The sequence below is a fragment of the Narcine bancroftii genome, chromosome 1 (assembly GCF_036971445.1).
Source record: "Narcine bancroftii isolate sNarBan1 chromosome 1, sNarBan1.hap1, whole genome shotgun sequence".
Classification (NCBI taxonomy): Eukaryota; Metazoa; Chordata; class Chondrichthyes; order Torpediniformes; family Narcinidae; genus Narcine; species Narcine bancroftii.
The window spans coordinates 468,337,706-468,363,564 of NC_091469.1; the positions used below are offsets into that span (position 1 = coordinate 468,337,706).

Sequence of the window (25,859 nt, forward strand, 5' to 3'; positions counted from 1 at the left end):
AACATCCTGAACACAGAAGTTTATGATATTTGGATATCCATTGGCAGGTGGACCCCAACTTTCCCATCTGTTGAAAGAATGATGCATCTCCACTTTGCCAGCACCTCTGAACAGAAATTGGAGAAAATTTATCTGTTGTGCACACAGTGGGCTTATTTCATCATTTTAAGGGACTAAAGTAGTTTTATTGTTATCTAAAATTAGAGAAAACAGAAGGGAAAGGAAAGGATATTTTAATATTCTCAGAAATAGTGCTTAAAAAGTGAAAGAAATTGTAAACAGTTCCTTCAGTGTTAACTCTCTTGATGAGGAGGCTTGATCTGAAACATCTACTCTCCATCCATTTCACACCCAGACACTGCCTGACCTACTGAATATTTCCAGTTTACTTCATTGTTAAATTCCCTCGCTCTACATCACATTCTTCCCATCTCTCTCTCTCTCTCTCTCTCTCTCTCTCTCTCTCTCTCTCGCTCTCTCTCTCATCAAGCAGTAAAGGCTGAAGATTGTAATGGTATACAAAAAAGTGCTGGAGGAAGTCAGTAGTTCACGGAGCATCTATAGGAAGTAAAGGGTAACCAATGTGGCGGGCCTGAGCCCTTCATCACAGTATAAGCAAAAAGCAGAAAGGCATCTAAATAAAGAGGTGGGGAAAGTAAAAGAGAGGAGTGAGGAAGGGACAGGGGGAAGAGTACAGAGCTTATTGGATGCCCCCCAAAGTTCCTCAACATGGTTATCCAGCTGCACGAAAACTAACAAAGTCGGGTCAGATACAGCAATGAGCTCTCTGAACCCTTCTCCATTAACAATGGCGTGAAGCAAGGCTGCGTTCTTGCATCAACCCTCTTTTCAATCTTCTTCAGCATGATGCTGAAACAAGCCATGAAAGACGCTGTTTACATCCAGTACCGCACGGATGGCAGTCTCTTCAATCTGAGGCGCCTGCAAGCTCACACCAAGACACAAGAGCAACTTGTCCGTGAACTACTCTTTGCAGATGATGCCGCTTTAGTTGCCCATTCAGAGCCAGCTCTTCAGCGCTTGACATCCTGTTTTGCAGAAACTGCCAAAATGTTTGGCCTGGAAGTCAGCCTGAAGAAAACTGAGGTCCTCCATCAGCCAGCTCCCCACCATGACTACCAGCCCCCCCACATCTCCATCGGGCACACAAAACTCAAAACGGTCAACCAGTTTACCTATCTCGGCTGCACCATTTCATCAGATGCAAGGATCGACAACGAGATAGACAACAGACTCGCCAAGGCAAATAGCACCTTTGGAAGACTACATAAAAGAGTCTGGAAAAACAACCAACCGAAAAACCTCACAAAGATTAGTGTATACAGAGCCGTTGTCATACCCACACTCCTATTTGGCTTCGAATCATGGGTCCTTTACCGGCATCACCTACGGCTCCTAGAACGCTTCCACCAGCGTTGTCTCCGCTCCATCCTCAACATTCATTGGAGCGACTTCATCTCCAACATCGAAGTACTCGAGATGGCAGAGGCAGACAGCATCGAATCCACTCTGCTGAAGATCAAACTGCGCTGGGTGGGTCACATCTCCAGAATGGAGGACCATCGCCTTCCCAAGATCGTGTTATATGGCGAGCTCTCCACTGGCCACCAAGACAGAGGTGCACCAAAGAAGAGGTACAAGGACTGCCTAAAGAAAGCTCTTGGTGCCTGCAACATTGACCATCGCCAGTGGGCTGATATCGCCTCAAACCGTGCATCTTGGCGCCTCACAGTTCGGCGGGCAGCAACCTCCTTTGAAGAAGACCGCAGAGCCCACCTCACTGTCAAAAGACAAAGGAGGAAAAACTGACTTCCTCCAGCACTTTTTTGTATACCATTACAATCTTCAGCCTTTACTGCTTGATGAGAGAGAGTGAGAGAGAGAGAGAGAGAGAGAGAGATGGGGAGAATGTGATGTAGAGCGAGGGAATTTAACAATGAAGTAAACTGGAAATATTCAGTAGGTCAGGCAGTGTCTGGGTGTGAAATGGATGGAGAGTAGATGTTTCAGATCAAGCCTCCTCATCAAGAGAGTTAACACTGAAGGAACTGTTTACAATTTCTTTCACTTTTTAAGCACTATTTCTGAGAATATTAAAATATCCTTTCCTTTCCCTTCTGTTTTCTCTAATTTTAGTAGGGCAAATAAGTCAGGCAGGATTTTCCTTGCACATAGCCGTGGTGACTATGCCTGATCAACCCTTGCCTTTCTAAATATACATGCTTGCTTCCCCTTAGGAATTTCACCAATAATTTCACCTGATTTAACCCTGCTCTCCTTCTATAAGGGAACATTAGTTATCCTCCAGACTTCTGGCTCCTCAGCTTTGACTCACGAAGATAGAAAAATCACCGGGGGGGCGTGGCAAGATGGCATAGAAGAAAGATGTGTGTTCCACCTTTCCCCAGCTGGATCACTAAATACCTGGTTTTTGAAAAGCATAAAAGTGATTAAAAATAATATTTACAGTTGTTTAAATAACAGAGATTTATGATGGCATCTAATGTGAAAAAACCTCAACTTCAGAAATAATTACCATACAAAAGTAGGTAAATCATCTCTCTACCATAATTATCTTTTTATCAAAGCTCTAAGTTGATAATACACAAACAAAGAATTGACAGGTATATCAAATCTTTCAATTGATTAAAAGAAAGAAATTTCCCCTCTACAAAACAATCTTATATTTATATCTTTAGAATCCGAAATCTTTAAATGATTATTAAACATTGAAAAAGGAATAAGCTGATTATTATATAATGGAGGAAAAATTGATAATTTATCTTTCAACCCAATGTAATTAAATTGACTAATGTGCGATATGGAATGGACAATTATAATTTTTTACATCAATTATATTTGACCCCGGAAAAGTTAAAAAAAATGGGTTTAGTAATTCGGATTCTTGTTTTAGATGTGGCTCATGTATTGGAACTTTTCTACATGCCATTTGGAATTGAGTTAAAGTTCAATAATTTTGGCAAGGAATTAAAGTAATTTTGGAGAAATTATACAATTTTATATTACTGTTAGATCCAACGATTTTTTTGTTGGGAATGGGATTGGATAAAATTCAAATTGCTTTTGTACGTTTGGTGTTATCAGAAACGCGTAAATGTGTTGCTAGTACTAGGAGAGATTATACTGAGGTTAATATATCACGCTGGCACAATGAATTGAAAGCATGTATTGTTATGGAAAAAATTACTTATAATTTACATGATAATTATTCTTCTTTTGTTAGTAAGTGGTCTCTGTATTTGAAATATATGCATTTAGATATACTTTGAAATGTTATTAATAATATACAATATTTTCTTTTTATATATATAATCTATATATTTTTCTTTTGCTCCCCTTAAGGGAGTTGGCTGTAGGGGTGGGAGGGTGGGATGGGTGTTAATGCAAAATTTTCTTTGATTATTTCTATACTGTATGTTATGTTTTATTTATCTTTTAAATAAATTTTGTAAAAAAAGATAGAAAAATCACCTTCAGGGTTCCAACTATCATATCCCTTCCTTTCCAAGGCAACAAAGTGACCTTTGTGAGAGTTTGTTTTGCAGATATTAGCTGCCAATTTTCCGATTTGATAAGATTCTTAATCCATGTTTTGGTTTTTCGAATGTGTCCTGGCAATTCCTGAACTTGTGTGGGGTGGGGCACAAATGCAAGATCTCGCTTTCTTTCAGACATTTGCACTTTCAATTTTAGCCCACTTAACATAAATGGGCCGATATTTCAGTTACAATAATGTGGGAAAGATATAATGCATTAAGCTCATTATTGCGGCAGTGTTAGCTCATGATTGGTCTATGACTTTTGGAACATAATTCACTACTTAAAAGTGATTTACAAGTGACACTTGAATGTATGTGATATTAAAAAGCCACCAAAGCAATTTTGCTACTTATTATCTCCGTTAAAAATAATATGAACTGCCGATGATTCACATTACAGCTAGTTTTGTTTATCGAGTTATCAACTTCTTTCTGTTTTATTTCCTCCAATGCAGGAAACTTCACTGCACACGGAACTACATCCACCTGAATCTGTTTCTCTCATTCATTTTGCGGGCAATATTTGTTTTATTGAAGGACGAGATGCTGTATTCACAACATAGTTCTGGTCATTGTAATGAAGCAGCACTGGTGAGTCACAGCCATTTATTGTTATCATTCTTTGAAGCATTACAAGATGGATATCCTCTCTAAAGGCATTAATTGATAGAGTGCTGCCTTAAATTTTCATTTCTAACAATGCACATCAATGTCCCACAGGCTCACATCATGAATTAGATTTTGCATGGTGTTTGACATCCCTGGTGCGCACACCCGGTTGTGCAGAAGCCTTGCAGAAGAATATCGCATAGCGGCAGAATCATATTCGGCAGGGATATGAAATTGTTCTACCAGGAGGCTGCTGGGTGGACATATCAGAGATGTCAAACACCATGCAATGTACGTTTAATGTGCAGTTGCAATATTGTTATGCAAATGCCACATTTTTTTGGTGACTGGCTTCCAATTCAAAACCAGGACTCAAAGGTCATATCCCTCCCCAGCTCACTCTCAGGAGCCCAGCTTTGAAAGAGCAATTTAGTTCATCACCATAGTCCCAATCTTGTCCTTCTCTATTCTATAATGCAGCGGGACTCAACCAACATAATCCCAGACCCCAGGTACTCACCTCCAACATGAGGGTGTCCTCTGGGCCCCTTATGAGACACCATTTCTCCAGGATCCATTGCATTCTCTGCCAAGGAAGCAGGAGAGGCTGCTTCATTAAATACAATTAAGACACATAGAGATTTTTGCACAGTATGGGAATTAGGGTTCTGGGGAGCTGAGTCCACGGCCAGATCAGCCCCGAGTTTGAATGGTGGAGCAGGCTCAATGGGCCTGATGGTCGACTCCTCCTCCTATTTTTTATGTTCTTAGGAGCAAATCTGCCCCATTGGTCTTTCAGCTCCTGTTAATGCGGAGCAAAATGTGTCAAATTTAGCCATTAATGTGAGCGTGAGGGACTATTTTACACAGTAGGCCTGAAATTCACAATTCTAATGCACATTAAACTAAACTATTATTACCTGGAATATCTGTGGAACCTGGTGCATAACACCACTAGAATTAATTTTTCTCATGAAATTGTATGTTTTCAGATTATATATAACAGAAACAAGTAGAGAATTGCTACAGTTAGTAAAGCATCTTCAGACAAAATGGCTAAATCACGTTGAAGTTCTCCCAAGATCTTTACATCGAATGAATTATTTTGAAATAAAATGACAGGTCTGTAAACATGACCTACACCACAGAGTTGAATTTAAAGTACAAATCTGGCACATTTCAGCAAGTTAATTTCATTCCAAAAGGATAAATATTTATGTACATATTTTAATCAACATTAAACAAAGTCATTTTTGGAAATTAGCTTTGAGTCTACTATCCCGTGCTGTGCTGAGATCATCTGTAAAACTAACTAAATAAGATTGTTCACATTCTTGGCCAGACCACTCCCTTTGTTCATCTCATTGTCCCCAGTAGCCCACGCCTCTGGTCTGAGGAACTCTGGTGTAGGTGAACACACACACACACTGAATATGAACACGACAAAGTCCCATGGAGAGGAATGATTTATTTGAACCTTATATTTCAGAGTTTTATTTGACAGAAGAATGTTGCGAGCTGTTCAGCCTCGTTCAATTCATGCTACATGATCAACTGCAAAGCTAGATAGAGTTTCACATCCTCCTTGAAAAAACAAAGATTGATGGTATTGTGAAATGTTAAAGTATCAAGCCCTTCAGTGTATTTATCAGCTCATTTACTCCATGACTTATGACGGTAAAGGGCACAGAACATAAGTACACCAGGGTCTTTGTTGAACTTGCACAAGACCTTAAGTAGGGCAGGGAGTATTGGAGCCCTCAGTGAAGAACTTGGGCCCAAACGTTGGTTACTTTTTACTTCCCATCGATGCTTCATGATTTGCTGAGTTTCTTCAGGATTTTTGAGTATTTAACTACAGTCACAGTGTCTGCAGACTTTCCTGCTCAACTTCAACTGGAGTATTTTGTAAACTTTGTCAAAGCAGGATGAGGAAACCAGTGGTGATAGCAGAGTGAGCCCTCCCAAGAATGGGGACCTCAGGTTACTAAAGCTTGAAAAGTTAAAGGTGTTCTCCAAAAAGGGAGGAGTATTGAGGATGTAAGAATATAGGAAGCAGGAGCAGACGTCGGTTATGCAGTTCCTCAACCCTGCATCACTTTCACTGGGACCAATTTGATTTGGTTTCAACTCCACTCTCCATCGTGATCCCCATAACCATGACACCAACCTCATATTCCAAGAATTTGCCTGTCTCAGCCCTGAATACATTAAGTGCTCAGCTTCTTATCTCTCCATGGTAGATATTTGTGTCCATCTAGGAAAGGAAATTCTTTTTCATTTCCATCTTAAACAGATTCAGAAAGTATTCTCCCTAGTTCAAGCTTCTGCTATGGATGTAGAGTACCTCTATGTGAATCCAAACTTCTCATCTGAACTCTATTGCTCAACCAAGTATGCCATCTCTGGACAGCTTCCATCACATTCTCTAATCTGGACATAGTCTCACTAACAGAATGTATGGTTATATCCTTGGTTTTATATTTTACCTAACTTTGCAAAGTTGGAAACGACTTACTGATGTGACAAGGTATAACTTATTTTTACTGAACATGACGAGAGAGTGGAACAAAGCCTTATTTCGCAGAAGGAGTTCATTTGTGGCATTGCCATTGCTGAAGTGATGCCAAGAGATCACTTTAAAAACCTGAAATAATATATGGCAGCTTTAATCCAGGTAGCTCAATTGGACGAAACAAATTTTTTTTAAACTTTATTTAAGATTTTATAACATGAATAAAATAGAAAGTTACAGTAAAAAGATTAAACATAAGATAATAAAAATTACAATACTACATCGGCAGACTAAATAAACTAAACCCCCCCCCCCAAATTAGTACACAACATTAATGACCTAGCTTAAAGTTAGTCTAACCCCCCAAAATAAAGAGTGAAAGAGTGAAGAGTTAATAAAATGAACAATAATTATATAAAAAAAACCCTTACACAAAAAAGATAAAACATAATAAAGATACTAACATCAAAAAAAGAAAAAAATTAAAAAAATTATCAATACTAAAATATCAAACTTAAAAACATATTTAAATCAAACTTAAATGCATATATTTAGCAAACGGAGTCCACTTCAACCTATAAAAAGACATCCTATCCTGAACTGAAAAAGATATCCTTTCCATCGTCAAACAGAACTTCATCTCCAAATACCACCTATCTCAAGTTAATATATTTCTGTCTTTCCAAGTAAGAGCTATACATTTCTTGGCCAGAGCTAAAGCTAAATAGATAAAAGAAATCTGATAAACTTGTAGGCCCAAATCAATTAATGATTGCATATTCCCTAATAAAAATATACCAGGATCTAATACAAGACAAATATTATATAAAGTATTAAATATAGATTGAATACCCTTCCAAAACTGTTGCAATCAATCACAAAACCAAACAGTATGCAAAAAAGTATTAGCCGTCTGGTCACAACGAAAACAGCAATCCGACTTACTAAGACCAAACTTTTTTAGTTTCTCCGGTGTTAAATATAACTGATGTATAAAATTGTAATTGATCATCGCTAATCTAGCATTAACCAATTTCCTAATACTATTCTGACAAATTTCCATCCAGGCTTCTTCAGCTATTATAAAACCTAAATCTTTTTCCCATTTCAACTTATCCTTATCCTAATCTTTTTTTACTATCAATTTCTTGTAAAATACAATACAAATCAGATAAATATCCCTTTTGTGGTATTGAAAGTACATATTCCTCAAAATTAGAATCAGGCAATAAAATCATATGTCGACCATGACCACAGGTGACAATGACCACATATCTGTTTTTTGATAATACACAAATACAGAGTTTCCACTAATACCGAATTTCCTTTGCAATTCATCAAAAGAACAAAAACATCCCTCAGAAAAATAATCGGATAAATTTTTTATTCCCTTCCTTTCCCACTGTTTCAAAGTAATATTGGAGACTGTAAAAGGAACAAGTTGATTGTTATATAATGGCAATCGTCCAGACCATTTATTTTTGAGCCCCAATTTATTAAGTTTACTTGTCCATAAATTTAATAAATGCTTCAATATTGGGACATCATAAGTTCGTAATAAATTTTTATTCCATCGAAACAAAAACTCATGAGAAATTTTTTCTGAAATAACTGCCATTTCTATCTTTGCCCAACTAGGCGGGTCATCCATATTCATTAATGCACTAAGAAATTTAAATTGAGCTGCTTCATAATAATGTTGAAAATTCGGTAATCTTAAACCTCCAAATTGAAAATCCCACATCAGCTTTCTCATCGCTACCCTCGGAAATTTTCCCTTCCATAAAAAGTCTCTAATTGCTTTATATAGATCCTTAAAAAAACTTTTATTTAAAAAATAAGGAATTGATTGAAACAAATATTGTATTCGAGGAAAAATATTCATTTTTATAGTATTAATCCTCCCTAATAGACCCAAAGGCAAATCCTTCCACCTAATCAAATCTAATTTAATCCTCTTTATTAAAGGAAGATAATTAATTGAATATAAATCTTGAAATTACGTATTAACATTAATTCCTAAATATTTAATTTGTGTGGTCCACTTCAAATTTGTAATAGTTTTATACATTGAATAATCATTTTTACAAATTGTTAAAATTTCACTTTTGGTCCAATTTACTTTATAACCAGATAATTGACCATAAAATTCTAAACATTCTTGAATTGCTGGTAAAGAAATACCCGGATCCACCAAATATAATAAAACATCGTCAGCAAATAAATTAATCTTTAATTCCTCATTCAGAACTCTCATACCTTTAACATTTTCATTTTGATGTATTAATTGTGTCAAAGGCTCAATAACTATAGCAAATAAAGCAGGTGACAATGGACATCCTTGTCTAGTAGACCTTGTTAAATTAAAAGATCCTGAAATCTGCCCATTGACAGCAATTCTGGCCTTCGGACTATTATATAAAGCCTTTATCAATCCAATAAATGAAGAACCAAAACAAAATTTCTGAAGTACTTTAAACAAAAACTTCCATTCCACTCTATCAAAAGCCTTTTCTGCATCCAGCGAAACCACTATTGGATAATTCATCTGAGATTTAGATTTAATTATCAAAGTTATTAAATGCAAAATATTATCTGATGCATATCTATTTTTTATAAATCCCGTTTGAGGACGAAACAAATTTGATGGACAAATAGACAGGCTCTGATTCAACAGTTTAGCATATCTATTGCTTCACTGTTTATTCTCAGGCTCAGGTCAAACTTTATGAAAAAAAATCCACAGTCAGTCTCATGGATTAATTTCCAATGAACTACGCCTTGGTCTCTGCCATAACTGCAGGGCAGGTTTTGGAATAGCTATGGTGGGAGATTTGCCACAAGCTCAGAATTTATGAGTCGAAAGAAATTAGTGTTAAGAACAGCAAAACAGGAGACAGAAAGGAGAACCCTCAAAAAACAAGCAGGATGACACACATATTTTTCCATTCATATATTTAAAGCATAGAAAGAAGACATTCACGTTTATGCTGGTTCACGGGTTAATTCTATTGCCCCACTAATTTTCACTGCGGATCCTCCAGATCCTAGGCAATTTTACAGTTCACTGCCAAAGGACGTCACAATGCACTGACACCAGAGGTACCTCTCCACTAACAATCAACAATAAGCACCGTCTGTGCCCTTCCAAATTTGCAATGATTAGTTTCCTTGTATGCACGACTATTATGTTTCCTTTAGCAAGTCGACGTCACGTGCAAGATGATGTTTCGTGCCAGCTGACTATATACTGCATCTGAGCTGTTCCGTTTTACAAGATCTTCTTCATGGACTCTTTATTTATTTTATCAAGTCAATTTACACATGCAAGGTTATACACATCCATTATGCGTTTGTGAGCAGTCAATAGGGTTATGCAGTGCTCGGTTCACAACCAAAAAAGCAGCAGGTTTTTGAGTGAGACTGGATAAAGCTCATCACTTTATTGAAGGTAGCGTTGTCAAAGAAGCGTCAGTGTTGAATTGTTTATAAAAGTAACCTCTGTGTTGATCAATTAACAGCAAAATAAATGATGACTCAGTGCACTCCCAAACAGGTTAGTCAAATACTATGTAGGACGGCCTGTCATGTTGGTCACTGAGCTAAAATCCAGCAGGGGTGTGGCATTAAAACCAAAGCTAAATTGGCCTTGACTACAGCATTAAAACCAAAGGCAAATGCTTTTCGGAATGAGGCTGATTTTGACTCCACAAATTAATTCTGGAGCCCATATTGGACAGAGAAAAGAGGGGGGAGCTGCTTTTCCAAGAGAGTTCATGAATCCATGGAATTCTCTGCCCAGTGAAGTCGGAGAGGCTGCCCATTGAATATATCTAAAATGCTGATCATTAGATTTTTGCAAGTAGAGGAATTAAGGGTTGCAGGAAAAAGGCAGGTATGTGGCGCTGAGTCCATGCCCAGATCAGCCACAACCTTATTAAATGGTGAAGCAGGATCAATTGAGTGGCTACTCCTCAAGCCCTTTGAGCCCATTCTAACCCCAACACCTCTTTAGAAAGCACGTTGTTGACCTCCCTGCCACCCTCCACAATCATCTAAGGCTTTTCAGTTTGTATTAAAATTAGTTTTCATTGTGATGTGACAATAAACTTGAATTTGGGATCCTTCAACATGCTGTATTCATAGCAACAAACAAGTACCTATCCATTTTGAACCAATTTCCCTGCCTTGGCATTTCAAGTGCTCATCAAAATTCTTAAATGACTTTCATTTCCTATGTATTTTAAATATGTAAGTTAACCTTGTTTAGAGGGGAGGGGTTTGATTAATAGGGTTTTTTTTTCTCGGATTTTTCTTTTATCTGAAGTGTTTTTAAAATGGGGTTGTTTAGGAAGGGTACATACAATTTATATCATGTTATTATTAGAGAATTACAAATTATCTGCTTTTTCATATATTTCATCCCATATATTGGATTAAAACGTGCGTATTTTTTCATTAAACTCAATAAAAAGAAAAGCAAGAAAATACTTAAATGTATCAAAAATCCTGCACATGTGCAAGATGGAGGTTTGTTCGAGATTGTAATTCCTTTGGTCTGGCACAGATGTGAAGATCCTATCTGAAAGGACAACTGAAGAGGCTGGAAATACTCAGGTGTAGAGGAACTGTTCATCAAGACAGTTCTACTGAATGGTCATGGAATTACTTCCTGTAGCGTGCAGACCCACTGAATCTATGCCAACCACCCATTTACACTAATCCTACATTAATCCTATCATATTTCGATAAACAAACCTCCCCCCCGCCCCCCCAGCAGATTCTACCATTATCATTTCACTTATTTACACACTTGGGGTAATTTACAGTATTTATTTTATCCATAATAGAGGAATTAGGGGATATGGGGAGAAGGCAAGTAGGTGGAGTTAGGTCATAAATTAGATCAGCCATGATCGTATTGAATGGCGGAGCAGGCTCGATGGGCCATTTTAGGCCTAATCCTGTTCCTACTTCCTCTGTTCCTATGTTCCTATCAACTTGTATGCCTTTAGCACATGGAAGGTAACCAGAGTACAAGGATGTTGCCTGGATTGGAGAACATGGCATATGAAGCAAGGTTGGCAGAGCTTGGGCTTTTCTCTTTGGAGCAATGAAGAATGAGAGGTAACTTAATAGCAATATATAGGATTATAAGGGTCTTAGATGGGGTGGACAGGCAGCACCCTTTTCCTGGGACAACAATACCAGAGGACATCTATTTAAGGTGAATGGAGGAAAATTCAGGAGACTTGACAGAGGAAAGAATTTTACTCAGAGAGTGGTGGATGCCTGGAATGCATTGCTGGAAATGATGATGGAGGCTGGTACGTTCAAAAGACCCATAGATGGGCCCATACATGTAAGGAAAATAGAGGGTTATGGGTGTGAGGGTGGGAAAAATTAGATCGTTGTTGAAAAAGATACATAGGTCAGCACTACATCGTGGGCTGTATGTTCCGTGTTCACCTGGGGAACATGCAAACTCCATACATACAAACACCAGAGGTCAGTTCTGAGCATGGGTCCCTGGAGCAGTAACACAGAATATCTATTAACTCCTTTACTGAGTCTTTCTCTTTCCACAGATGAGGTCTGGCTTGGGAAGTATGCACCATGCCCCATGTGTAATTTTAACCCTACATGATTAGGCAGCATCTTTTTTTTTGGACCTTCACTAAACTCCATTCCTCTCTGTTCTATTGTAGGTTGGTTGTAAAGCTATTATGATTTTCTTTCACTTCTTCATTATTGCAAATTTCTACTGGTTGCTGGTGGAAGGTCTGTACCTACACACTCTGCTCATGGTGTTTTTCTCTGAAAACAAGTACTTTGTTCTCTACCTGCTGATTGGCTGGGGTAAGTTATTTTCTGCATCAATCAGAAGAAGCTGTTCGCGGGTGAAGTCTAACTTCAGCTACTTTGACCTTAATTGAATGGATGTTTTCTCTCCAGGTATCCCAACTTTATTCACAATTATCTGGGTTCTTATGAGATTCTATTTGGCGGACAATGAGTGAGTATGAACTAGATCAGAAATAAAATTGTTTGATAGCTGGCAGTTTCTAATTCAGGTTCAAACAAAGCAAAGAATCACATAAATGCAAATACTCTCTCTCTCTCTCTCTTTCTCTCTCTCTCCCCCTCTCCCCCTCTCTCTCCCCCTCTCCCCCTCTCTCTCCCCCTCTCTCTCCCCCTCTCTCTCCCCCCTCTCTCTCTCTCTCTCTCTCTCTTTCTCTCTTTCTCTCTCTCTCCCCTCTCCCCCTCTCTCTCTCCCTCTCTCTCTCCCTCTCTCTCTCTCCCCCTCTCTCGCTCCTCTCTCCTCTCCCCCCTCCCTCTCTCTCTCTCTCTCTCTCCCCCTCTCTCTCCTCTCTCTCTCTCTCTCTCTCTCTCTCTCTCTCTCTCTCTCTCCCCCTTTCCCCCTCTACCTCTGCTTTCTTATTCTCTTCCAGTATTATGTGGGCTATTTCTTTCTTCATTTGAATTTTTAGCTTTTTGCTTCCGCTGAATACCTGTCAGTTTGTAGGTAATGTGGTGGGAAAAACATCCGTGGGTTGTAGGTGAATTGGATGTAATTGGGTGGTACAGGCTCAAGGGCCAGAAGGACCTGTTACCCTGCCGTAAGTCTAAATTTAAATTCAAAAGGAGGGAAGAAAAGGAAGCCTGTGTTCAACTTCTCCCAGACAAATGTTACTGCCCCTTGTGTCTGGAAAAATGAAGATCTGCACTTAAACAACAATAAGTTGTTGCAGGCAATTGGTTTTTTTGTCCTATGGAAAGATCTTGAGAGGAAGGGTTGACCTCAGGTTAAAATTGCACCTGAAAGATAGCACCTCTAACGATGCATAACTCCCTCCGCACTGAACTCAGGAGAGGATCTTGAATCGATAGTCTTCAACCCAAAGTGCTCACAGTGCCATGAGCAAGCTCTGTGCCTTCGTTTGGTTTGCTCCCAAATAGCCACAGTTCCTCAAAATCGGGCAGCACGATTAGTGCAACATGTAGTGCCATGCTCTATCAGTGCCAGGGACTTGGGTTCGAACTCAGTGCTGTCTGCATGGAGCCTGTATGTTCTCCCCGTGACCTGCATGGATTTCCTCTTGGTACTCTGGTTCCCTCCCATCTTCCAAAGATATCTGGGGTTAGAAGGTTAATTTGCCTCATGGGTGATTTTGTACGGCTTGTGCACGTGGGCCAGATGGCCTATGACTGTGCTTTAACTCTAAATTTTCAAAAAAGTTAAATATAATCCCCATATCCCAAAAGGCACCAGGAATTACATTAGAGACATTTTTTTGTGGGATTGGAGTGGAAATGAAAGCCTCTGTTTGGCATTCAGAGGATAGACCTTAAAATGGGAACATAGCATTGTAAATACTTTTCTGGACCAGCAACTTGAATAATTGAACTAGAAACCTGAGTTCCAATCCTTCTGTTACAGCTGGGGATTTTAGATGAAAGTAATTAATTCCAGAAGAGGTGAATAATGAAATGAAAAATGGTGGCACTGAGAGAGCAGCCGTAAATGCCACTTTGCCGCCGATCCCCGACATGAACCCAATACTGCCGCCGATCCTCGACACGAACACACCGCTGCCGCTGATCCCTGACATGAATGCACCACTGACGCCGATCCCCAGGGAGACTTCCCGGGCCAATGGAACACTCACTGACAAGTCAGAGGCCTCCTGTCTCCCCAGTCACTGGAGCTCCCGTCACCTGAGTCCCGACTCCAAATCCTCCCCTAAGCCTACCGCACATGCACACTGGGGAGTCCAGTGTGCGTGTGCGATAGTAGGTCAAGGGGATGGTTCAGAGTCAGCGTCCAGTGTGCCAAGGAGGGAGGGAGGGAAAGGCAGAGGAGGGAGGAAGGGATAGGGAGAGGAGGTAGCATCACTGAGCCCGAATCCACTCCTGCCTGGGAGCCTGAGGTCCCTTCTCCTGCCCAGGAGGCAGCTTTCCTTGATGACGCCGGGACAAGGGATTCTTCTGACCGCTTGCAGCTGGGAGACATGGCTCACAGTTTGAGAGGGAGAGAAAAGTCAATAGGGGAAAGAAAAGAAGAAATGGAAAGAGAAAGGGAGGTAGTTACCCGAAATGAGGACGATCATCACTCTAATTTCATGTCGAGTGGATTTTTTTTTTCAACCTGTAATGTCATTTCAGCTCCAAAACTTTTTGGATAACTGAGGATTTCTGATTGTTTTTGATATCCTCATTTATCCAAATTTAAAATTTTTTTTTGGATAAATGAAGATTTCGGAGAATCTGATTTTGGATAATCGGAGTTGTACTGTAGGTAAAGGGACAAGTAAGAAACAAAAGATGGGCCTGGAGAGACCAACAGTGATGAAGACAGAATAATTACCAACAGTCTGATGCCTAGTGAAATGGCAGCCAGTGATCCCTAACTTTTAAATTTAAACATACAGCATGGTAACACTAGTTAAACAAGCAGTCACACCCTGGCTAGTTGGTTCCATAATAGGACACCGCTGACATAAAGTTAGGACTGTTTGCTTTTTAAAATGTTACGGGGTGTTACATTGGTGTTAATGTTTTGCTGTTACTTCAGAAAGACTTCTAAGAGTTGGATTCATTTTTGCTCCTGTTAGCTGAGAAAATGCCATCCACAATCGTGACAGGGGACATCATTCTCCCTTGGAGGTATCACAAGGGGGCTGGGAAGATCTGGGGAGTTTCCTGAAACAAATTACCAGAATTCAGTACCCTCAGATGCCAGAATTGTTTTTATTGGGGAAATTAGCAGATATAAGACCTAAAATTAGGCTTTCAGAATATCAATTAAAATTTGTTAACCTCACTTTAGTGATGGCCAGGAAATGCATAGCCATTACTTGGAAATCTGATTCCCAGCAAGTCAGAAATGCATAGTTGTGTTCCCCTGGAGAAGATAACTTGCAACCCCAGAAATTGTTACAATGTGTTTTTAAGAATATAGAACCCATATTTAAGTTCACCTTTGATGATTTCCCTTATCCAATACCACTATCTCCTGTATCCCCAGCGATGTCTATGTCAAGACAGGGAGGAAGTAAGCTCTGGATGAATCACGTAATGTCTCATCTGTATGTAATTAATGCTTCTGGAAAGCAGATGATTTTATCACATCACGTGGGAGAATTACTCCTTTCTCTTTTTCCTTTTTCTTTCGGGGGGGGGTCTTTCTCTTTTCCTTTTATCTCTTTTCTCCCTTTTTATTCTTTTAAGGATCTGCACGGTGTGTAATTTTGTATTTATAAATGATAGTGCAGAATTTGATCTGTGCTCATGTGTGGATACTTCTTGGTATATCAACAAGTGGTTCGGTTTTAGTACTTTATTGCATATATCCGAATTGTTTCTTAGATTTTGTTTGTTTTGTAACTCCATGTTGTTTGAAAGTCCTTAATAAAATAAAAGGTGAAAGGGGCAATAATAGTGACCATCAAAAATAAACCATTTTGCAAAGGGTGAAATTGGTTTAATGTCATCATAAAAAAAAATATTGTGGAAAGTATTTATAACAGCAATACAAAACCAAAGGCAGCATTCCAAAAACAATGGGAAATCAAGAAAAGAGAAAGCACATAGCTCCTGTTGAGAGTTGAGATTTTAAACCCACACCAACCAGTGTCCGAGAATACCTTGTGATCGCTGCAGTTTTTGTGGGCCAAGGGTCTGCTCCTGTGCTGTAAGGTTCTATGTTTAATCTCCTGTCTTAACTCAATATAAACTTAGGCCCTAGAGAAGAAGTCATAACTGGATGCTTTACACCTTGGATGGCTGGGAGTGGGGAATATTAATTCATACCTTCACAGCCTTAGCCATAATGCAACAGGAGGAGTGCCCACACATTGAGGGTAAAAATAAAATTCCCTGGTGCACTTCTGGGCTGTGGTGGAAGGGTGAAATTGAATACAATTCCAATGGATAACACATCAGATTTAAGGGTGGTGTATGAGCCAAAGGACCCCAAAACCCAGCAGGAATAGACATTGACCAAAACAAATAGTTATTTAAACAAGAGTTGTTTTAATTAACTTTAAACATGAAAACAGAATCAAACTTTAACTTATCTCTATTAACTTAACTAACCCAAATTAACCCCCTTTTAATTCTAAGAGCATGTGTATGTAATGTGTATGTAAATTTAAGAAAAGTTCTTTTGTTTACACTTCAATCTCACTTCTCATTCTTCCAAGTTCTCTGGTTGTAGGCAATTCTTATACTGTTCACTGAATTTAACATGTATAAAGTTCACCAGGCTTTGGTGCTTGAAAGTTAAATGTTTACCACTCAGGAAGGTTCTTTGTAGGATTGCAGAGAGAGATTTGTTGTTCCAGGATTTCCACAACTGAGGTACCACCATTAGTCACCTCAATGTCTTGCTGATGAAACTTGCCCCATTAGGGTTCTCCAGATGATAACCTCTTTTTTTTTCAGGCTACCACAAAGTTCCTTTCTGTTCCACTTATTCCAAGAGAAACATCAGACAGATAACACTTCCAGCCATCCGCCACTTTGGGATTTCTGTTTCAGTTCCAACCAACTTTTCCTGCTTGTTTCAGCGGTGACTGTTCAGTCTCTCTCTCTCTTTCTCTCTCTCTCTCTCTCTCTCTCTCTCTCTCTCTCTCTCTCCTCTCTCACTTGAAAAAATCCCCCTCCTTCTCCAGCAAACAATAGGAGTTAGTCTTCTGCACCCATCTGTTGTTTTTAGGTAAACAAGAACCCAGGAGTGACCTTTGAGTGAGCACTTTGCAGAAAGGTCAGAAGTCATATAAAAATGTTCAACACAGATGATTTGTCTCCAGTCCATTCATTTCATGACATCATTTCAATTAGCACCTATTTGTGAAATGTGCATAGCATTCTCCATAGTTTCTGTAAAGTAACTGAATATGAATTCTTCAGTATTTCAAATAAGATCTGTTTTAAAGTGTGTGTATGTATGTAACCTACACTAATTTTACCAATTTTTCTCCCAAATCTTCTTTTCTTCTTTGGCTTGGCCTCGCGGACGAAGATTTATGGAGGGGGTAAAAAAGTCCACGTCAGCTGCAGGCTCGTTTGTGGCTGACAAGTCCGATGCGGGACAGGCAGACACGGTTGCAGCAGTTGCAGGGGAAAATTGGTTGGTTGGGGTTGGGTGTTGGGTTTTTCCTCCTTTGCCTTTTGTCAATGAGGTGGGCTCTGCGGTCTTCTTCAAAGGAGGTTGCTGCCCGCCAAACTGTGAGGCGCCAAGATGCACGGTTTGAGGCGTTATCAGCCCACTGGCGGTGGTCAATGTGGCAGGCACCAAGAGATTTCTTTAGGCAGTCCTTGCACCTTTTCTTTGGTGCACCTCTGTCACGGTGGCCAGTGGAGAGCTCGCCATATAACACGATCTTGGGAAGGCGATGGTCCTCCATTCTGGAGACGTGACCCATCCAGCGGAGCTGGATCTTCAGCAACGTGGACTCGATGCTGTCGACCTCTGCCATCCCGAGTACTTCGACGTTAGGGATGAAAGCGCTCCAATGGATGTTGAGGATGGAGCGGAGACAACGCTGGTGGAAGCGTTCTAGGAGCCGTAGGTGGTGCCGGTAGAGGACCCATGATTCGGAGCCGAACAGGAGTGTGGGTATGACAACGGCTCTGTATACGCTTATCTTTGTGAGGTTTTTCAGTTGGTTGTTTTTCCAGACTCTTTTGTGTAGTCTTCCAAAGGCGCTATTTGCCTTGGCGAGTCTGTTGTCTATCTCATTGTCGATCCTTGCATCTGATGAAATGGTGCAGCCGAGATAGGTAAATATTACATCACAGTGGCCAGTGCCCCGGTTCGAATTCAGCACTGTCCTTATGAAGTTTGTTTGTTCTCCCCGTGTCTGCATGGGTTTCCTCTGGGTGCCCCAGTTTCTTCCCACTATCCTCTGTTGTGCATCTGTGGAAACAAGGTCATTGGGTGTATTTAAGGCAGATCTTGACAGGTATTTGATTTGTCAGGGCATCAAGAGATACAGGGAGAAAGCCAGGGAGTGGAGCAGAATGGAAGGATGGATCAGGTCATGATTAGAATGGAGGAGCAAGCCAATGGGTCAATGGGCCAACTTCTACTCCTGTATCTTGTGATCCTGTGACCATCCAAAAAGTACAGGATTGTAGGTTAGTTTGCATAATTGAGCAGCACAGGTTTAAATAGCCAGAATCGTCTCTGCTGTAAATGAAATTTAAAGTTTAAGCTGTGCAGTTTGATACACTCTTGAACTTACCTTTTAAATGAACTTACAGCTTGGCACAAAACTTGAAATGTGGAATGTATGTGGGTGTTCAAGCATTCCTTTCCTCTGACTAAATGAGTGCAGGGAACATAGAGAAGCCTGAAGCCTAAAGCTGCTAGATCATTTAACATGGTGTATTCAACTCTCTAATTCCAAGATGCATGTGTGCCTGTAATGTTTCAGAAAGACAGAGTGGTTCATACATTCACCTCACTACAGATGGAATGGATTCACAGATTTTTCAGTGTATTTTTAACCTTCTCAAAGGAATATGTCATTGGCATAGTGTCTACATCTTAATTCAACTGTTTCCACTGATCAGTTTCCCATAATCTCATATTTCTTTGCTATTTTTCTTCCAGGAATTAAGTCATTGATGTGTGCACTTTTCACTCTATCCTCTTCGTACCACATGCCTCGGCTGCCATGCTAACAGTCAGGTGACATTAATGTACAAATTCGATCAAGTTGCTCAAATTTTTTCTATCTACGTCTTGAATCATAATTTTGATTCAGTTTCAGTTATCTCTCTTCTAGTCTCTCCAACGTTTTACTGAGCTAAGTTGAATTGTGTTCAGAATCTTATCTGCATTAGTAACTCAGCAGGAGTATAAACACTGTAGAATATGACATTGCTCTATTGGTTAGAAAGAAGATTGCTAATTGCTATCTCATTGCTAAGCCTAAGTACTCCTGTCATACATGTTTCTTCATTGATCTTTAACCATTCAATCTCACCATCCCATATGATAGCGAATGATAGGTTTCTGGTGCATTGGTTTTGAACTGGGATTGATATGGGCATAATGATCGTTAATAATAATTGAAGTATCCTTAAATATTTCTGCATACTTTTCCATAGTTTGTTTGCATTTAATTTAGAACTTCCACACTGAACCAGTCTTGCTTCAATTTTCTGAACCAATCTTTGTCCAGCAAAGTTGGTTAATTCATTTAATCTCCTCAACACATTGCTAGTTTTCTTTGGTGATCGCCCTGATTGATAAAACATTTCAGCAGCTTTAGCATCTTCAATAATGCCTCCTGAATATGTTTTTTCTGTCCATTGTACTCTTCATTAGGAGTACTTGGCTAAGCTGACTGAGATGTGTACATGAGGCGGTGTCTTAAAAAAGCAGCCTCTAACCTCAAAGACCCCCCACCACCCAGGCTACGCCCTCTTCACTCTGCTACCACTGGGGGGGGAAAAAGGTACAGGAGCCTAAAGATGAGCACCCAGCGGCCCAAGGACAGCTTCTTTACCACTGTCGTCAGATTCCTAAATAATTAATGAACCAAGCACACTGCCTTACTTGCCGTGCATTATTATTTTTATTTTTTATAGTAACGTTGTAAGATGGTTATAATATGAATGTTTGCCGCAAAACACCGAATTTCATGACTCGTTCTTGACGATAAATTCTGATTCTGATATGTAGCCATAGCCATCACTGAGCAACCTGCTCTTCCATCGCTGCTGAAGTCAGTGCTTTGACTATTAAACCGTACACTTTTTCTAAAGCAATTCTTCCTTTTGTGCCACATATCCAATTGTTCACGTTGGCTTTAATAGTACAGAGGGTTCTTTTTTTGAGGCTCCTTGCCATGAAAACTTCCCGTCCATGATAAAAACATAGCACTAAATTTATTTGATTCATTATCTTGGCAATCACATGAAGGAAATATGTACTTTTTGTTTGTTGCCTTTTCTTGAATTGGTGGATGAGATCCCTCAAATCTCTAGCGCTGTTTGATTCCTGCCTTCACTACTGTTTATGACTTACAGCCACATTCAAGTTTGTCATTTGCATTGGATAAAATGCTTTACTGTTCTCTGTAGATGTTTTAAATTTGCTTGCAAAATCAAACATTGGATCCTGTGTGTTCAAATGAATTTGTTGACTGGTTAAATCACAAATATCATGCAGTGGACAATTTAAGAAATGTCATGCTGAATTAGATCATTCAATGATACAGATGTTTTGGAACAGGTGTTTAAGATGTTACAAACTAAATTAGCAGCAATGGTAATACCACAGACAATGGTATTTTCAAAACAAATAATATTTTTAATCATTATTATTAATTATTAATAACACAACATTTCTTACTTAACTCCACCGTGTGCAAATGTCTATATGTGTGTTAAAACCCAAAACATTACAGTTCAAGTATAACTGAAGAGATGATTTTAAAGTTCAGTCTCAGAAATCTTTTGGGTTAAAACTCAAAGTCTTTATTCTGTTCGAAAGCCATAATGGAGTAAATATGAGACATCAGATTTCTTTAAATTTTTGCTCAAAATTGCTAATGAAGTATTTTGAAACATTAAGTCATCCAACCTCTTTAAAACTCACACATCTCCTTTGTAATCCTGTATGTACCCACAAATGCTTTTAACCATTGTTCTTGAGTTTCAATTAAGAAACCACTTCAGTCTTTTTAAACAAACAAGCTTCCAGCAGAACAATGGCTTAACAGACTTTCCATCTTCACAAATGGCTTCCCTCTCTGAGGAACTGTGTGCCCGTATAGCCCTGTTCCAGCCAATAATTCCCTCACTAAAAATATATATAATTCTATAACTTTACTGAGAAATATATCTTTTAAAGATTTCAACTTTAAAGATTAATATTAGCACAAATCTGTTACAAAGATGAATCTGCATTCTGCCCTTTACAGGCTATCAAAAATTTCAAGGCAATATTTTGAGGCCAAAGGAATAATTATTCTTCACTCAACATCCCTAAAAAGAGATTTTTTGCCTTACCACCTTGTTTGTAAGAGTTCACTATGCACAAATTGACTGCCATTATTATAGGGTCTTCAAACCTATTATTCGTGGTTAGAAGACTTCCTCGGACTGGTTTTTAAAACATAGTCAAGGGGGCAGTGATTAAGCTTCCTAAAGGGAAATAAAGGAAGCTGAATTTAGTGTTTTGGCAACCATGATCAAACTATTTAATTTAGAGATGATTAAAACTTGGAAATGAATTAGAGCAAGGAGGGCATCTCTATGATGCTGCCTCCAAACACCAAATATCATGACTTGTTCATGACAATATATTCTTATTCTGATCTCATTGTGATGTAGGAAATTACAGAAGTTAGGGAGAGGCAAGATCATGGAGAGATCTGGTGGCAGTTCTATAATTATGAAAAAATCATATAGGTCAGCAGGCAAAGGCTTGATAAATGAAAGGGCCTCCTTTCCTGCACCTTTTCTAGCTGAATGTTATCTTTCCTGTGACTGGGTGATCAGAACTGTGGACAATACTGCAAGTGTGCTCTCATCAATGCCTTGTTGTGTTATAGCATGGCATCCCTGCTCCTGTGCTCAATATATTTACAGTGAATGGAAGCAGAAAGGATGACTAGGAATGTGCTGGAGTTGTTGAGCCTCAAGGATCTCAAACTTGAATGGTCTCACATTAAGTTTTGTCCTTGTCCCATTGCAACTGTTCCCACTGTTATCCTATCTGTAGACTTGGAAAGCCACTCTATTTTTTTGCCTCCCCGTGATTAATATGGACAGTTGGAAAATAGAAATAATAATTGGATTAGAGTCAAATAACCCAGATAGCTGCCAGAAGGAAAAAAATAGGAAAACACTAAGAGATTGAAATTCACCCTCTTGTATCCAAAATTTGTGTGTTCAATATATGTACAATGTGTTCTATATATACCCACTTTCAAAGTGCAAATTCTCATCCTCATTTCTTGCATTGTCAATGTGATAGCACCAAAAAATTTAATCTTATTTAATTCATGGGGTGTGGTATATCTGTGTGGTGATACAACCACTGGACTGTCTGTGACTGCCTGCGCCTGTCTGCATTCCTGCCTGCCTACTGCAGGGGGCAACTCACTGCACCAATCACCGGCTCTATATAAAGCTCATGCCGGCCCTTGTGTAGGCATTAGAGCACATGGAGCCAGAAGGGATGGAGAACCTTGCGTGCCGGTTTTAAGCTAATTAAAGCCTGTAGTATACTCTTTGAGCTTGTTTCTTTGCACTGCAGAGCATCACAATTTAATTAGCTTAAAACCAGCACACAAGGTTCACTATCTCTTCTGGCTCCATGTGCTCTACTGCCTACACAAGGGCCGGCTTGAGCCTTTATATGGGGCTGGTGATTGGCAGGGAGTAGGTGGAGCCAGCCTCCCAAGTTACCTCCCTTGCAGTAGGCAGATAGGAATTTAGCCAGGCGCAAGCAGTCACAGATAGTCCAGTGGCTGTATCACCACAGTCTAGCAATGTTAACATTTATTGTTGATTATTACATGCCCCCAAACTCAAGTGGCAGCACGGAATCTACCACTCTTGTGCACGTGGAGTCACTTAAAAGATAAGGATGTCATATTTCCTTCCTTGAAGTTTGTCAGCAGTTGAGTTTTTTAACACTCTTGTGGTTTGTGATTAGAGTAACTGAAACATTTTTTTCCTAAATGCCTGATTTAGTTAATTGGTCTAATTTAAATTTAAATTCCCCAACACTTCAAACTCACAAACTAATGATCCAGAACCACAGCTGTTTGTCCAGGAGCTCAGCCATTGAAACATTCTGGGATGCCCCTTGGGTTCTGGAAGGCACTAAAGTTATCCTGTAGTTTGAGAGGGAGAAACGTAAATCATATGTAACAATATACCAATGGCATAGAGAGATTTGAGAAAGGTGCCAGCCAAAGCTGAATGGAAGCGGCCTCCCGCGGAGATGGCAGTGGAGCAACACTGGCTGGCGTTTCTGAGATTAACTCGGAAGGCACAGGTCAAAATTGTCCCAAGGGTGAAGAAGTGTTTTGAAGGAAGGGTGAAGCAACCGTGGTTGACAAAGGAAGGAAAAGAGAATGTAAAGGCAATCGAGAGGGCATACAATATTGGCCAAAAGAATAGTGGGATGCTGGAGATTTGGACACTTTTAAAAGCCATCGGAAGGCAACTGAACAGGAATGAGAGAGGATGAAATTCAAAGATAAGATAGCCAGTAAAATAAAAGAGGACACTAAAAGTATTTTTTTTCAGATATATAAAGAGCAAAAGAGAGGCAAGAGGGTAGACAATGGAATGCTGGAAAATGACGGTGAAGACAAATCTGATGCAGTTAATAGGGAGAGACTTTTTTCTCCTTGCCTGAGGTCAAAGAATAGGGAGCACTTGAACATGTATAAAGTAACTGGGAGAATGATTAAAAGGGAAATGAGGAGAAAAATGTTTCACCCATATGGTGGTGGATCTGGAACTCACTGTTTGAAGGTGCAGTTGAGGCAGAAACCTCAACCTGGTTGGTTGTAGCTGGAGATGCGGAGATGCTTGAAAAGAACCTTGACCTGTATGGCTACAGATGCAGTGCTTGGAATCGGATTGGGTGACTCCTTTTCTCCCAGTGGACATAATGGGCTGAATGACATACCTTAGTATTATGAATGTTTACTGTTCTTCTATAAAATGCACGCTCTTCTTTGAATCTAGATGCTGGGATACCAATGAGCACAAAGTTGCATGGTGGATAGTCAAGGGACCCATCCTGACATCTATCATAGTAAGTCCACGTGTGACATTTCTTCAGTTATATATCACTTGCCAATTCAGTCGACAACAGCGTGAGCCATTGATTTTACTTAGAGCAAATCAGTGTGATCGTGTCCTTTACGTCATTAGATGGAGAGGCACAAAAATCAAACATGGGTAACATTTTAATCAAAAATTATCAACATCATGCTTTCACCATCTAGGATCTATGATCATCTTAAATCCGACACACCTTCATTTGCAACATTTGACCTGTTGATCTGTTTGATGAAGAACCCCTCTCATGGTGCTGTATTTTGAGCCTGATTTTTGGCACTCCTGAAGAAGGGCTTAGGCCCAAAACATCGGCTGCAGTGTGTTTCCCTTGGATTCTGCATGATCTACAGAGTTTCTCCAGCACTTTTGTGCACTGCACTTTAACTTAAATCACTATGAATGAATATAACTTGCCTGTTATAGTAAAAGGCTATCTGATGTGAATTTTATATCCAAGATGGCACCAGAAAATAGCAACATTTTTGTCCAAATAGCACACAAAACTAAGGTTGTCATTGGATCTCCAACCACATGACAATGATCTAAGCGAAGAGTTTGGACAGACTTCCACTGCTCTCTTTGCATCAGGGGAGTTTAAAGGAGATTTAATTGAGGTGTATAAAACTACGAGGGGCCTGCTTCTTTTAGCAGAGGGGCCAAAGCCAGAGACATATATTGAAAGTGATTAAGATAAGACCAGAAAGGATGAAGGCTTCCACCGACTAGGATTCTGGAAGTCAAACAAGAACATCTGCAGATGCTGGGGTCGAGAGCAAAAGACAAAAGTCCTGGAGAAACTCCAAACATGTGTGACGTGCTGAGTTTCTCCAGCATTTTTGTGTATTACGCAAGATTCTGGAAGTCACTCCCTGAGAAGGTGCCAAATACTGAAACTCTCATTAAATGTAGATAGTATTTGGGTGTCCACTTGCAGATTCATGGCTTCCAGTGTTACAGATTAAATGTTAGAATGTGGAATTAGATTGGGTAGGGGTAGACTTTTAAGACTAACACAAACTTGATGGGCGAATTGGCCTCCTTCTGTGCCAACATGTTTCTATGATTTTATTTTCCTCCATTGTACTCTCTGGTCTTATCTTAATCACTTTAAATATGTCTTTGGTTTTGATCCCTCTACTGAGAGAAACAGGTCCTTACACCTCGGATCTTAATGTGAATAAAAAATAAATGAAAAATGGATCATTTAAATTTAGATAAAACAAGAACATAGTTGGCATAGCAATTAGCGCAAAGCCTTTACACCACCAGCGATCGGAACCAGACTTGGGTTAAAATCCTACACTTTCTGTAAGGAGTTTATACACTCT

The 25,859-nt window shown here is 39.5% G+C and overlaps 1 protein-coding gene across 3 annotated transcripts in view; it reads left to right on the top strand.

The window, feature by feature from the left end:
- vipr2 (vasoactive intestinal peptide receptor 2) overlaps positions 1-25,859 on the top strand; it is a 117,449-nt gene that overhangs the window by 71,211 nt on the left and 20,379 nt on the right. For all 3 annotated transcript variants that reach the window (XM_069914719.1, XM_069914717.1, XM_069914718.1), the window contains 4 exons: positions 4,037-4,172; positions 12,414-12,564; positions 12,661-12,721; positions 24,436-24,505. In XM_069914719.1, coding sequence (XP_069770820.1) covers positions 4,037-4,172; positions 12,414-12,564; positions 12,661-12,721; positions 24,436-24,505 — 418 coding nt within the window. The remainder of the gene's footprint in view (positions 1-4,036; positions 4,173-12,413; positions 12,565-12,660; positions 12,722-24,435; positions 24,506-25,859) is intronic.